The sequence below is a fragment of the Martes martes genome (genome assembly GCF_963455335.1).
Source record: "Martes martes genome assembly, chromosome: 1".
Lineage (NCBI taxonomy): Eukaryota > Metazoa > Chordata > Mammalia > Carnivora > Mustelidae > Martes > Martes martes.
The window spans coordinates 1,850,228-1,864,730 of record NC_137888.1 but is presented as its reverse complement, the minus strand read 5'-3'; the positions used below and the strand labels follow the sequence as shown (position 1 = coordinate 1,864,730).

The 14,503-nt window shown below is 62.9% G+C and overlaps 1 protein-coding gene across 1 annotated transcript in view; it reads left to right on the top strand.

The window, feature by feature from the left end:
• TRPM2 (transient receptor potential cation channel subfamily M member 2) overlaps window positions 1–14,503 on the top strand; it is a 47,685-nt gene that overhangs the window by 12,262 nt on the left and 20,920 nt on the right. The window contains exons 6-13 of the mRNA XM_080818719.1: window positions 2,310–2,490; window positions 3,579–3,640; window positions 4,461–4,661; window positions 7,327–7,429; window positions 9,527–9,648; window positions 9,854–10,207; window positions 12,801–12,938; window positions 14,235–14,364. Of these exons, the coding sequence (XP_080674845.1) occupies window positions 2,310–2,490; window positions 3,579–3,640; window positions 4,461–4,661; window positions 7,327–7,429; window positions 9,527–9,648; window positions 9,854–10,207; window positions 12,801–12,938; window positions 14,235–14,364 (1,291 nt within the window). The remainder of the gene's footprint in view (window positions 1–2,309; window positions 2,491–3,578; window positions 3,641–4,460; window positions 4,662–7,326; window positions 7,430–9,526; window positions 9,649–9,853; window positions 10,208–12,800; window positions 12,939–14,234; window positions 14,365–14,503) is intronic.

The window sequence follows — 14,503 nt, the reverse complement described above, 5'->3', positions numbered from 1 at the left end:
GTAGTGGGAGGCCAGCCCTGGAACACGGAGACTCGCGTTGGAGAAGATCATCGGGTTCCTTCAATGAGTTTTAAAAGACGCAGCGGATTTGGCACGACGAGCGCATGTGTGCTTAATTCGCACAGTCGGGGACGTTCTGGGAACACGCTGGCCTGACGGGCCGTGAGTGGGGACTTACGAATGGGGGCCTCCTGCCTTCCGGGCCACCGAGTGCTCTTTCCCAGGAAGAATCTTCTGGAACGGGGACTGCTTTTCCCTCACGGTTACTGGTGATTTGGCCAGCCTGCCCCCAGCCTTTGTCCTTCTGCGGCCGAGCCACCGGGGCGTTCAGCGGGGCGGGACTGGTGCCACCTTGCGTGCTCCTTCTGGGGAGTGGAAACCGAGGCTGAGAGGTGGGGTCGCCTTGGAGACCACTCTTGACTTTCTCCCCGTGACACCTCCGTGCCGTCCTCTGTGGGCGACAGGAGTGCGTGCGCTGGCCCCGTCCCTCCTGGATCAGTGTCCTGGGGCCGCTGGAACTAGTGATTGCAGACGTGGCCGCTGAAAGCCGCAGAAATGCATCCTCTCCCTTCCGGACGCCAGAGGTCAGGAATGAGGTCAAAGTGTGGACGGGCCGTCCTCCCTCCAGAAGCTCTGGGGAGGCTGCTTCTGCCTCCAGACTCTGCTGCCCCCTGGGCCTGCCCTGGCTGGGGGTCCTGATGTCTTTAGACGACAGGGGCTCAGCTCACTGCAGGCGGCCCTCGACCCCCCAAAGATTCACGTCTGTCCCCCGTGCAAACTGTATTCACCTCATCCCTAGGCTCCCCTCATATGAACCTGTTACAGCACCTGCTCAGCCAGAAAGTCCCCGATCCCAGCCTCTGATTCCTCCAAGTCCGGCAGGAGAGACGCTCTGCGTGTGACCCATCCCGGGATAGCACCCACCTCGTGCGTGGACCCGCAACACCGGGAGACAAGCTACTTTCTTCTGGAACGCAGTAATGGGACGGGCAGCCTAGAGCCCCTGCCCGTTCTCATCCCAAAAGGGGAACGTGCCAGGAGTAAAGGGGTCCTGGTCGCTGAACTCTGGAGTCTCTGTGACTTGAGGCCCAGCCTCCGCCTCCTCCGTGACCCTGCCCCGGGGATCGTGCCGTTTTCTTGAAGGTTATCTGCCGGTTTCCCGCCTGCCGTGTCTGGGAGTCTGACATCATGCGTCCCTTCGGTCCTGGCTAGCCGGGCTTCCACTGACACGACATCCTGTCTTCCTGGCGTGTGTCCCATGCTGCAGGCACGGAGCCGGCGCTCGGCTCCTTCGTGGATGACGCCACCTCTGTTGCAGGCTCCCCGAGGTGGTGGAGCCCAGAGCCACGCGCCTCCCGTGCCATCCCCAGCGAACGTCCAGCCCCGCCCGGGAGCGGGCCTCCTGTCCGCGAGCCGGGAGCACGCAGGCCGCCTTCTCAAGCTGGACAGGCTGAGCCTGTCCCAGGTCAAGTCCCGGTTCCCTCGACGTGCCCCCTTCCTCGGCAAGAAGCAGCCAGGCGGCACCTGCCCGCTGCTCGGGACGCCCCTGGTCCACGTCCGTGTCCGTCGCTTACACTCGTGCCCTCCGCACAGCGGCCGCGTGCAGCTCAGGGAGCAACCGTCGTCCTCCCGTTTCCAATGCCATAGTCCTCGTGCCCTCCGGGCCGCCCCAGCAGCCCCTCCGCCTCCGTCCTCACGGTTGGAAGACCGGAGCCGCTCGCTCCGCCCGCTCACCACGCCCTCCGCCGGCCCCGGTGCCGGGGGCTCTGCCGCTGCGCTCCCACCGGGTCCGTTCCAGGCTCCTCCGCCGCGGGCCGCGTTCTGCCAGGCTCCACCCGTCCGCGCTCCAGAACCCTCCCGCATCTGCGGCAGCGACACCCCCCGGTTCCAGCTGAAAGCCGCACCACGGGGGTCTCTCCCTCTTCTGGAGGCCGGAGCTCGGGAATCCCTGCGGCCCGACTCCGTGCAGGTGTCGGCAGCGGTCGGGAGCCGCGCCTGGCCTGGCATTCACAGCTGTGGGGCCCTCCCCGCCCCGGCAGTCCGTCTCCCTCTGCCACCCTGGAAGGTGGCGTTCAGGACCTGCCCGGACCCTTCAGGATAATCCTCATGTGTCACCATCCGTAACTTCATCAAACCTGCAGGGGCTCTTTTCCCAAATTAGGTAACATTCGTAGTTTCCAGGGTTGAGGGCTTCCTGTCTTTGGGGGTCATTATCCAGCCTCGCAGGACACCCCTCCCCCCCAGTCCTAGCATTCCAGATGCAGAACTCCTCGTCTGTCTGTGCCTGACGCGTCTCTGGCTGTCCCCAGGGTGGCTTTCCTGCGGAGTACATCATGGACGAGGAAGGCCAAGGGCACCTGACCTGCCTGGACAGTAACCACTCTCACTTCATCCTTGTGGACGACGGGACCCACGGCCGCTACGGGGTCGAGATTCCCCTGAGGACGAAGCTGGAGAAGTTCATATCAGAGCAGACAAAGGAAAGAGGAGGCGAGTGGAGCGTCGCTTTGCGGGCTCTCCGTGTTGGGGGAGCCGGCTGGTCGGGGGTCTGGGGCACGGCGGGCCGTGAGCAGGACGGTCAGCAGGTGGGGCTCGGGGGCACCACGAGACGCCGCTGGACTTGGTCCCACCGTCTCTCTGCACTCGCTCAGCGGGGACGCCGTCTGTCACCCGGTTTGACCGCTGGGGGGAGGTGGGGCAAGCCCCCAGCTCTCGCGGGCCGTCGACCGCCCGCAATCACGCTACACCCCCCGCGCGGGCTCCGTTCAGAAGTGAGAACGCGCAGGACGCGGCCGTGACGTCGGTCCCCTTGTGGGTGAGACGGGGGCTCCAGGTGCGGGGATTCGTGCAGGACTGGGGGGAAGAGAGGGGACCCGGAGCGGCAGGTGTTCCCGGCTCCACGGCAGGGTGGGTGGGGCCTTCGAGCAGCGAGCAGTGGTGCCCCCCCCCCCCCGAGGACTCGCCAGCCTGGCATGCGGGGCCCTGAGTGCAGCGAGGGTGACGCTGGGAGGGCTAGGGGGTGGGGGGTTGGGCAGAGCCGCCGCAGCGGCACCTGCAGGCACAGTCTGCTGCCCAGAGAGATTTCTAAAGTCCTCCGCTGGCGGGAAGGGAGGGAAGGTTCAGGGCATGGGGAGGGTGGGCCAGAGGACGGAGGTCCCACGCCGCGCTCCCCCGCCTGGACGGTGCCTTCTGCCCACCGACTCAGTGCGTCCCCATGTCCGTACGGCGGGCCCAGATTTGAGGCCCCATAAAAGGGCCGGTGAGAGAAGCAGGCCGGTGGTGGTGGCCCGGCAGACAGCCCTCCTCCCCTCCAGCCCCAGAAGGGACACGCGGTAGGCGACGGGCGGGCGGGAGGCGACTCGGGCCTTGGATCTGCTCTCCTGACTCGGAGCACGCGGGCCGGGCCGGCCGCTGAGGGCAGAGCATCAGCTTTTGGAAGCTCCTAAGAGCCTCCCGCGATCTCCCATCCGGTGCACTGGCCGGGATTAGGCTGGGGCCGGAGGGAGGCAGGCGAGGGTGCCCAGGTGGGGGGCCGAGTCCCCATGTCCCCTAAATCAGGGCTCCTGGCTCTGTCCTAGGCGTGGCCATCAAGATCCCTGTCGTCTGTGTGGTGCTGGAAGGGGGGCCCGGCACTCTGCATGTGAGTACAAGCTGGGGGGTGGGGCTCTGGAGGTCAAGCTCACTGCTGGCCGGAGGGCCCCCGGCCAGCATCCCGCAGGGCCCCTGGGAAGGGCGGGCCAGGAGAAAGGGAGGGTCGAGTGGCAGGGCCCTTCCTGGCGTGGTGCGAAGGTTGGCTTCGAGGGGGAGCCCTGCCGGGGGAGGGCGTTCTGGATCTGGCCCTGGGTGTCCAGCCAGGAAGAGGGGCCCCAAGAGGGAGCTGGATGGCCCCTGGCTTCCAGGACCCCCAGAAGGGTTCTCGAAGGGGTTGCCCTCAGGCCCCGCCCCAGCCCCATGGGACCACAGCCGAGTGTAAGGCAGGCTCCCGCGGAGAACACAGACCACGGCATCTGGCCGGCCCTGCTGGGGGACCACTGGCCGGCTTCACAGATAGCACCTAGACCTGCCTCGTCGGCCCGGGGGATGTCCTTCCCGCAGGGAGTCTGGGGCCCTTCCTGAAGCCGACCTCACCCTGGGTGTCTGGGGTCTGCCCAGAGGGGTCCTGGTCTCGTGTTGGGCCTGTCCAAGGGACAGGTCAGGCGGCATACTCTCCCCAACACAGATCGATGGGCCAAAATGTCGTGGGGGTTCTGTTTCGGGGGTCACGGTCCACCCAAGCAGCGGGCCTGGCTGGTCTGTCGGGACGAGTGGCTTTGCCCCTCCGGGCAGGGGAATGCTCCCCAACCCCGTGTTTTCTGTACACTTCTCGGGAGCCCCTTAGCCCTGACCTCGAGCCACAGCACTAGAGAAGTCTCTGGCTCGGGGAGCGTCCGCACGGGGCTCACAGGGGGCCTGCCTTGCAGACCATCTACAACGCCATCACCAACGGCACCCCCTGCGTGGTCGTGGAGGGCTCGGGCCGCGTGGCCGACGTCATCGCCCAGGTGGCCGGCCTGCCCATATCCGAGATCACCATCTCCAGGGTTCAGGAGAAGCTCGGCCTGTTCTTCCAGGAGACGTTTGAGACCCTCAGTGACAGCAGGATTGTCGAGTGGACCAAAAAGGTCAGCAGTCCTGCCAGGGGAGGGCTTGGCGGGGGCCTCTTGGCCCTGGAGGTTCAGGCTGGGCTGGGGGGCGGCGGTGACAGTGCAGCTGTTCGGAAGGGAGGCCTGCTGGGTTCGGGGCAGGAGGCCGCTGCTTTAGGCAGGGCAGGGGTAGAGAAGTGGGGAGCCGAGAGCCAGGCCGCAGGGGCGCTGCCAGGTGACAGCCACGGGCGCGAGGGTCTGGCACAGCCTGCAAGCCTGGCGAGTTCCCGCCTCCCCCCACCTGGGGCAGATGGACGGAGGCGTTAGAGGGCCCGCAGGGCAGCGAGGCGGGTGAGGGGCTCTGGGGTACCGTGCGGCACCTGGAAGGGGCTTCATGGGCACCCCCTCAGCTAGAGGCATCGGCAGGCGGGGCCCCTCCTGGGGAACCTGCAGGTGCAGAGAGCAGGGAGCCTTCCAGGGGACCCCCCCTCCGGTCTCCAGGACCAGGTGGTCACAGCAGTGACGGTGACAGTGACACGATTGTCCTGCATTTCAGTAGTTTTGCCCTTAAATGCAGTGACTTTGCCCTTTTATGCCCAAGGTGGCAGGTGAACTGTTCCCAGACAGGGGCGACTCTGCAAGGGCCCCTCAGAGGGGGTCCTCGCAGGCGGCCGGGGTGGGGTGGGGGTCAGCATGGAGGGGTGTGGCCGGATCGGCCCTCGCTGACGCCTGCGGCCCCGGCCATCCCAGGGGAGCTCCGGGGGTGCCTCCCGGCACCACTGGCTCCCATGGTCACGTGGCCCCCGCCGTCCCTGCTGCTTTCTGAACCTGGAGCTCCGGGCCCACCTGTGAGGCCCCCCGACCTCTGTTTCACAGCTGGTTCTTGGCTGGGGGGTGCTCTCGGATCCTTGGTTTCCCCACCCAGCAGCTCGCTCTGTGAGCAGCCAGGCAGCTTGTGAAAACGCCTGCACATCGGAGGTTTCACGTGCCCGACGGGCGTTTCTCAGGGCAAGTCTGTAGACCAGCTTAGCTCGTCCCACGGTGTCTAATCGCAAGCCACGTGGACTGTGTGCCCTGCAGGGACCCAGGGACAGCCGTGGTCGGCCGGGTAGAGGGGCACGCGAGCCTGGGGAGGCCTTGGGCCCTGGCGGGGGCAGCAGGGCTCACTCTCGAGAGGGGCAGACATAGTTTTTCGGGGTTTCTGTGGGCAGCACAGTGACCTCGTTCTCATGGGCACGTCCTGTGGTCTCTGAGCGACCACGTCCGATCTGGATGTTGCCTGAGACGTTTTGCCCTGAGCACGGCTCCGCCTGCAAAGACGCCGAGGTCCGGCGGTGAGCGCGGGCTTGGCTCCTGATGGCGCCGGTGGGACTCGGCAGGCGCACCCTGGGTGGGGCCTTTCCTCAGTCAGTTTATAAATTATTCAGGCAATTCTTAGAACTGATCCTAACCCACTGCTGTCAACAGGCGTCTGCTTCCATCCGCTCTGCACTACTGACTCAGAGCCCTAAAAATGGTCCCGTACGAGTCCGTCCGCGCCTCGCCGTTCACTGTCATTCTTGTTCTGGGGGACGGGCCAGCTGCAGAGTCAGGATCCGATATTCATTCAACAAACCCCAGAGCATTGGTCTACACTGCGGGTGGTGGCAGGAGTGAATACGAGGGTCTTGCCCCCCCCCGATGCTGCCGCTGGTGGGCGCAGACACCCGCCGCGGGGCTGGGGCTTGTGCGGGGGGCTTGCCGCCGACGCCAGGGAGCTGTGGGTCAAAAGGAAACTGTTGGCTCCCTCTGAGCGCTGCTTTTCTTGTCCTGAGAAAATGGACAGTTATTGCTTAAGCCCAGAGGACAAAGTGGTTGGCGCTGTGTCCGCACACGTGGGCTCCAAAGCTGGGGGCTACTCTCACTCCGACCAGGGCTGGGGTGAACTCAGGAGACGTTATTTCAGCCGGGGGGGAGGGGGTTGGGGAGGGGGACGGCAGGGGAAGTATTTTGGAGTCGATGAGAAAGGTGGCCCGAGGGACAGGGAAGGTTGGGGTCTTAGAGGAGGTGGTGGGAGGAGGGAGGCCGCCCTCGAGGTGGGAGGTGGGGCCAGGCTGGGGGCGGAGGCAGGGGTGGGGGGAGGCGAGGCTGGGCGTGACCGGCTGGGGGCCTGGGGAGAGAGGTGGGCAGCCCGGCTAGATGTGCTTGTGAAAGGCCCACCCTGGCCTCTGGGTGCACGGAGCGGGGCGGCAGGCTCAGAGGTGATAGATGGAGGGACGGAGGGATGTAGTAGGCGGCTGGACATACGGACGGACGGGTGGGTACGTGGACAGGCCGGTAGGTGGGTGGGGGCTGACCGGATGGCTGGGTGGGTGGGCAGACAGGCAGGCAGGGGGGGCCCTGGCAGGAGGAGGGTGGGGGGGTGGTCTCAGGGTCAGTGGTGTTGGGCCTTCACAGACAGTCTCAGGTTGGGGTGAAACTCCTGAGCCCTGGGGGTGTCCCCACCAGTGGCCGCTCGGGAACAGCGCCTGTGTGGTCCTTACGTGTCTTCACCTTCACCGTCTGGGCCGCGGGGAGGCGAGGCGCTGTGCCCAGGCCTTCCCTGCAGGCCGGACTCACGCCGGGGCTCGGCCGCCGTCTGGGGTCTCGGTTCTGCAGGTGACCCATGAGGAGGCGGGGGGCCCGCTTGTCACCCCAGAGCCCACTCGGGCCATGTTTGTTGCAGATTCAGGACATCGTCCGGAGGCGGCAGCTGCTGACCATCTTCCGGGAAGGCAAGGACGGCCAGCAGGACGTGGACGTGGCTATCCTGCAGGCTTTGCTGAAAGGTCAGGGTCGGGCGAGAGGGAGAGTCGGAACGGGGGGGCTCGGGACCCCGGGTTTGCGCGAGCCGAAGAACCGAGCCCCAGTCCGACGTGCTGGTCCAAGGGCAGCTGGCGGTGGACGGCGCTGCGGCCCGCCTCACTCTCCCGCCTGGTGGGGGGAGGGGTGCCCGCCGCCGGTGTTGGGGGTCCGGGCCCCTTTCTGCAGCTTCTCTGCTTCACTGGGACCCGAGGTCGGACACACCGAGGTGCCCCCCAGGGTCATCCCAGCTGCACACACAATTCCGGGTGTCGGGAGGCCTGCTCCTGCCCCCCACGCGTCCTCGCATGCAGCAGGGACACCCCCCCCCACACTAAAGCTCCCACCCACGGCAGCCACGCTTCCCCCTCCTCCCCCTCCTGGAGGAGCGCAGATGTCCCCGTCCCTCCCGTGGGCTGCGATGGGGCTGCAGGCGTCTGGATGTTCTGCCCGCGGGCCGCCGGTCACCCTCGAGGGACGCGAGCCGGGCGGCGGGGCCGGAAGCTCTGGGGGGAAAAGCTCCGACCCGGGATTTGCTCCGCGCCCTCCTCCTGCCCTAAAACGTCACAGAGCCAGCGAGATGGTTAAAACCTGGACCGAGGCTCCCGCTGGACGACCTCCGGCCAGGGAGACAGAGGAGCGGGAGGAGCTGGTTGAGTAGGTCAGAGCCCAGCGGGGGACGGCCGTGCGGCAGAGCAGGAGCCGGGACGCTGCATGGCGTCTGTCCTTCTAGACGGGCTTCCCGGGCCCGGAGCCTCGCATAAATGGAACCACGCACACCCCCCCCCCGCCCCCCCTCCCGCCAGGTCTCCCTTCTCCGGCTCAGGGCGACATACTAGAGCTCTCTCCGCATTGTCGCCTCTCTCAGAACTCGGTTCCTTTCTGCTGCGAGCGGTCCTCGCCGCCAGGTGTCCCGCTCGGGGGCCGTGGGGCTCGCAGGCCGCCTCCAGCGTGAGGCTGTTGTGCGTAAAGCTTCTGTTTGCCCTCGTTTCCCTGAGGACCACGTCCAGGAGTGGGATTTCTGATTGTTTATGGTAAGCGTATGTCGAACTTGATAAGAAACCGCCAAACTGTTTTCCAACAAGATCGCCACACTTCTCCCCTCGCCCGGGTGCCCGCGGGGCCTGCAGCTGGGCGTTGTCGCCGTCCCTCTATGCAGCCCCTGTCTGGGGGCACGCGGCCGCTCGGTGTGGTTTGAGTTTGCTTCTCCCCGACGGCCGGCGGCGTCCGGGCTCGCTGGCCGCGCACATGTCATCCTGGCGACAGGCCTCTCGGGTCTTCTGTCCGCTTTATTTGGTTATCGGTCGTCTCGTCGTTGAGTCGCGGGAGTTCTTGGCGCACTCGGGTACAGATCCTGTGTCGATACTCGCCCTGGGTGTGTTGGGTCCTGGCCCCCTTCCCTAGTTCCTTCACGGTGTCTTCGGCGAGCGGAAGGCTCGGGTTTTCCCGGAGCCCAGTCGGTCCGTTCTGTCCCATCTGGTTCGTGCTGTCCACACCCGCGCCTCCGCTTCACGCGGCAGCTCCGTGGGCTCAGCCTTCCTGTCCCCGTCTCCACACCGTGCCTCACACTGGCTTCTGTGTCTGCTGTGCAGAAAGGGTCAGGTTCCTGTTTCCTTCCCCAAATCACCACCCAGGCTCTAGGGCGTAAAGCCAGCGAGGGGAGCAGGAACTCGCCGGCAGAACGCCCGCGGCGAGAGCCTGGCCAAGCTCTGGTTTTGCACCCAAGGCGGAAAGGGAGCTGACGCGTGGGCAGGTGCATTGTTCACACGTTCCCGCGGAAACGCCTGCCTGTCCGACGCGGTCTTCTTCCGGGGGGCCGAGGGGCTTGACCAGGCGGGGGCGGGGGTGAGCCAGAGCCATGCCCCAAACCCAGAGATTCTCTGGCTCCAGCACTGAAAGGAAGCGAGCCTCCGTGAAGGCGGTGGGGGGGCGAGGGACCTGGCCGCTGGGCGCACGCCTCAGTCAAAGTCACGGGGAGACCGGGCTTGGTGACAGGTGCCTCCCTGTCTGACTTTGGCAGACAGCGGGGGAGTGGCTTCGCGGCCCAGACCGAAGCCCCCCGACGCGAGTGCTTTTACCTGCAGCCTCGCGGAGCCACGATTACTTTGGCCACGAGAACTGGGACCACCAGCTGAAGTTAGCCGTGGCGTGGAACCGCGTGGACATCGCCCGGAGCGAGATCTTCTCCGACGAGCGGCAGTGGAAGGTAGGGCCCCTGCGCGGCCCTGTGGTGGGCCCTATTGGCCGGCAAGAGCGAGGACGGGCCCTGGAGGGGGGCCTCTGTCCACCCCAGCCCTGGTCCTGGTGGAGAGCGCCCCGGGCCGCTTCCTCCCTGCCCGAGTCAGGGACCGCGGCGCTCCGTTTCCAGCGGCCCTGCGATCGGGTGTGCGCCCCACGGTGCTCTCTCTCAGCCTTCAGAGCTACACCCCGTGATGATGGCGGCCCTCATCTCCAACAAGCCCGAGTTCGTGAAGCTCTTCCTGGAGAACGGCGTGCGGCTGAAGGAGTTCGTCACGTGGGACACCCTGCTCTCCCTGTACCAGCACCTGGACCCCTCCTGCCTGTTCCACAGCAAGCTGCAGAAGGTGCTGGCCGAGGAGCCCGAGCGGCCGGCCGGCGGGCCCCCCGCCCCCCGCGTGCAGATGCACCACGTGGCCCAGGTGCTCCGAGAGCTGCTGGGGGACTTCACGCAGCCGCTGTACCCCCGGCCTCGGACCGGCGACCGGCCCCGGCTCCTGTTCCCCGTGCCCAACGTGAAGCTCAACGTGCGTGCTGGTGACCCCTCCCGCCGCCCTGCCCTCTCTGCCCCGCCGCCGGCCCGGGTGCTGGGCCGCCACTAGGTCCTTAGCGCTTCTGTTTTAAGAAACGATCTCTTATTTCCATTGGAAAAGGAACGTGCTCCCCATCTTCGTCTGTCAGGGCCGCCATCCCCAATACCATAGACCGGGGGCTTAGACAGCATTTGGTCTCCCACAGTCCAGAGGCTGAAACCCACGGTCGAGGCATCAGTGGGCTTGGGGCCTGGTGGGGCCTCCTTCCTGGGCTTGAGGACGGCCGCCTTCTTGCCACGTCCATGTGTGGTCTTCGTTTGGTGGGCGGGCAGGGAGACACGGAGAGCAATGGTGGACACCATCTCCTCTTCTTCCGGGGACACCAGTCCTATGACATCAGGGCCACAGTCACCTCCTTAGATGCTCCGTCTCCAAATACAGTCACTCTAGGAGGCGGGGCTTCAACATACAAATTCTGGGGACACATCTCAGTTCATACTTCTCCCTTTCTAGAAATCTCAAACAGTACAAAAGGTAATGTGGGGGAAGTGGTCCCCTTCATGCCTTGGACCCCCAGTCCTGGCCACCATGTGGTCAGGTCAACAGGATTCCACTACAGCACTGTAAGGACGCCCAGCACGTGCACTGCAGCACAGGAAAAGTCGTTTTCTAGTCTCTGTCTGTATTTGATGGGAATCCTGCAGCATCTCAGTGCTGGAGTGGGAGGTTGGGTTTGCATTCATATTACTGAGTATTCTCCTCCCCGGTTATTTAGGCTTTTACAAATGAAGCCCAAGCGCTGAGTTTTGTCAGGTGCCTTTTGAGAACTGGAACGGCTCTTCTTCGTTAAATTATGAATTTGCTGAATTATGTCAACAGATTTCCTGATGGCAAAACATACTTATTCTTGTTTTGATCTTAACTTGATTGCTGTGTGACATGTGTTTAGTATGATGCTGAATTATGTTGCCAATATTTTCATGGTTTTTGCTCCAGAATATCTGAGCATTTGAAGGTAGTTTTATTTTGGAGGCATCTTTGTGAGGTTCTGGTACCAGCTTTATGTGATCCTTGTGAAAACCACTGGGAAACCTTCCTTATTTCTTTGCTCTGGAGCTGTTTATGTGGCCGGAATTCACTGTTCTTATGAGCTTGACCGGCTCTCCTATGAGTCCCTCAGGGCTCGGGGCCTTTTTGGGTAGGTGCTCTGAGAATTTTCTCAGTTTCTTTTTTTTTTTTTTTAAGATTATTTATTTATTTATTTATTTGTCAGAGAGAGTGAGCACAGGCAGACAAAGTGGCAGGCAGAGGCAGAGGGAGAAGCAGGCTCCCTGGTGAGCAAGGAACCCTATGTGGGACTCGATCCCAGGATGCTGGGATCATGACCTGAGCCGAAGGCAGTTGCTTAACCAACTGAGCCACCCAGGCATCCCATCTCTGTTTCTTTTCTGATAATTTCTCAGTTTAGGTTTTCTGTGTGTTCTATGACCAGATTTGGTTTTTATATCTAGCAGGAAATTATCCACTTCATTCAGGTTTTAAGATTCATCCATTGTCTCAGGTGGGCTCCATCTGAGCCCTGGGAGAGAGGGGGTTGTGCCTGGGTTTTGTATATTCCCCACTCACTCTTTGAGATTCTGGTGTATTTAAGATGCCCTTTATGATGGTTCAAACTAGAAGCTCATAGCTAGACATGTCTATAATTTATTTACTTTTTTTTAAATTTTATTTTTATTTATTTGACAGACAGAGATCACAAGTAGGCAGAGAGGCAGGCAGAGAGAGAGGGGGAAGCAGGCTCCCTGCTGAGCAGAGAGCCCAATGTGGGGCTCGATCCCAGGACCCTGGGACCATGACCTGAGCCGAAGGCAGAGGCTTAACCCACTGAGCCACACAGGCGCCCCTGTAATTTATTTACTTTACCAACTAATCTCTTTTAACATAAGGACAAGCCTTCAGGAAATTTCTAAAATTTCTTAAAGAAAGTGGAATTTTGTGTGTCATGTGGGAAATATGTTCTCACTTCTGGAAATGTTTTCCGGACCATCTAAGTAGGTGTTTACAGTTGGATGGGCTAGGAAGCTGGATCCCCATGTCACTGCATAAACTGAGTCTGGGAGGAGGTGCCCTCCTGCTCACACGTGACCCTTGTCTGTTCTGCTTTTTTCCGTGGCCTTCTCTGCAGGAGACACTGTGTAGATTCCCTTGAGGAACTCACAGCCATGAATCTCTAACAGACTCTGTGCTAGAAGTTGACTTCCCAGAAAGGCTTTGATGCCATCAGATAAGACTCAGGAAACTCGAGGTGCCTGGTGTGTAAACAAGAGGCTAGGCCAGGAGTTAGCTGGACATTCTACTTTCTGAATGTTTCCACGTGTCTCCAGAGGGAGGGTTTTAAAACTCTGGTGTGCATGAAATTGGTCTAAGGTGGTGTTGAAACTGTAGGTTGCTGGGCTCAGCCTCCAGGAACAGTGGTTCTGGGAAGGTGTGGACCTGGGCTCAGGGCCTGCACCCTCAGCAGGCCCACCCGGGGTTACCGACAGTCCTGGGGGCCTAGGCGAGGTTCTGAATGTTCGCTGCTCTCCAGATGCAGGGAGTGAGCCTCCGGTCCCTCCACAAGCGCTCATCGGGACATGTGGCCTTCACCATGGACCCGGTCCGCGATCTTCTCATTTGGGCCATCGTCCAGAGTCGTCGGGAGCTGGCAGAAATCATCTGGGCCCAGGTAACTAGGCCTGTTTCTCAAGAAGCATGGCTGAGTGTGGACCGGCGACAGGGCTCTGGCCAGGGAGTGTGTCCGGAAAGCCCAGGGCCAACAGCAAGTAGAGGAGCGTGTGGTTTTGGAGGGACGGCGGGGGTGCCCATGACCACGGGAGGGACCCAGGGTGCACAGTGTTGGAGGACAGAGAGCTGGGCTCAGGCAGGAAAAGAAATTTAAGGAGGTGTGTTGCCTCCTGTCCTTCTGTCCAGGGCGGAGGCTGTGTGTGCGGGCACAGCTCGGAGCAGCCACCCACCACGGCCCACACGGGGGCGGGGGTGGTGGGTCACCTGTGCCGTGGCCGGCCTGCTCCGTAGAGACTCTGCAGAAGGTGATATCCCTGGGGGGCTGCATCGCCTGTCACTGGCCGTCAGGGATGTCGACAGAGTCTGTGGCTCAGATGGGGAGCGAGCCCCGTGTGAGCCTGCCCTGAGCCTCTCTGTGGGCTGCCTGGGGACATCGGCCCTTATCACTAGGCTGTAGCAGCTCCATGGTCATGATGAGGGACGGGCCAGGCCCGAGGCCCCCACATATGGCTCTCCTTTACTTCCAGCAGATTCTCTTCTTACAGGGAAATTGAAGTGTAATTTTTTCTCCGAGAGGTCCCCTACATCTCAGCATTGGCATTTCCAAATTGCTTTTGTGGAATTGGCCCCTCCCCAGTGTCACCAGTGTCTACCCTCTCCGTGGTCCTGGGAAGCTTGTCCTCTCCCAAGGCCCGTGGTGGGTCAGCGACAGAGCTGGGCTTGCCTGTGGCCTCAGGTGTGCTCTGTGGGTCTCAGTGCACGGGGGGATTTCCAGGATCTGCCACCAGCCCCTTGTCCTAGACCAGACAGTGCCTCTGGGCTGTGCTTGGAGAGCCTCCCTTGAGATGTTCTCGGCATCCCTGGTGCCTGGGACAGGCAGAGCCACTGAGGCTGGGTGCCCAGAGCCTGGGAGACTTGCGTGGACCCGGTCCTGTTTCTGCCCTGTAGCCCCAGGCCTGGGGTTGACCAGAGGCCCAGGCCGTGCTGGGACTCGTGCCCTCAGGGCCGTGCTCTGGGTGGGCAGGCAGACCCCTCCCCCTGGCCAGTGCGGGAGACTGGATCTCCGGCTCAGGCTCTCCTACTGATTGCGGGGGGTGGGGGGCAAGTGGTTTATATGGACAGGGGCAGGACAATTAATCACCTAGTGGCCCACGCCGTCTCCTCACCCCCAGGCAGGGTGTCTGGGGCTCCTGGGCTGGACTGTCTGGGTTCTCATGGTGGCTTCCCCGGTGCCCAGAGCCAGGACTGCATTGCGGCGGCCTTGGCCTGCAGCAAGATGCTGAAGGAGCTGTCCAAGGAGGAGGAGGACACGGACAGCCTGGAGGAGATGCTGGCGCTGGCCGACGAGTTTGAACACAGAGCCATCGGTGAGTTTACGGGTGCTGGCCTGGGGCCACGGCCCAGCTCCTCACGCGCTGCCCCGGGGTCCTCGTCCTTGGTCCTGCCCAGACCGTGGCATCTGGAGGAGCCAGTCCCTGACGCCGTCCCCGGCTCAGACACGGATCT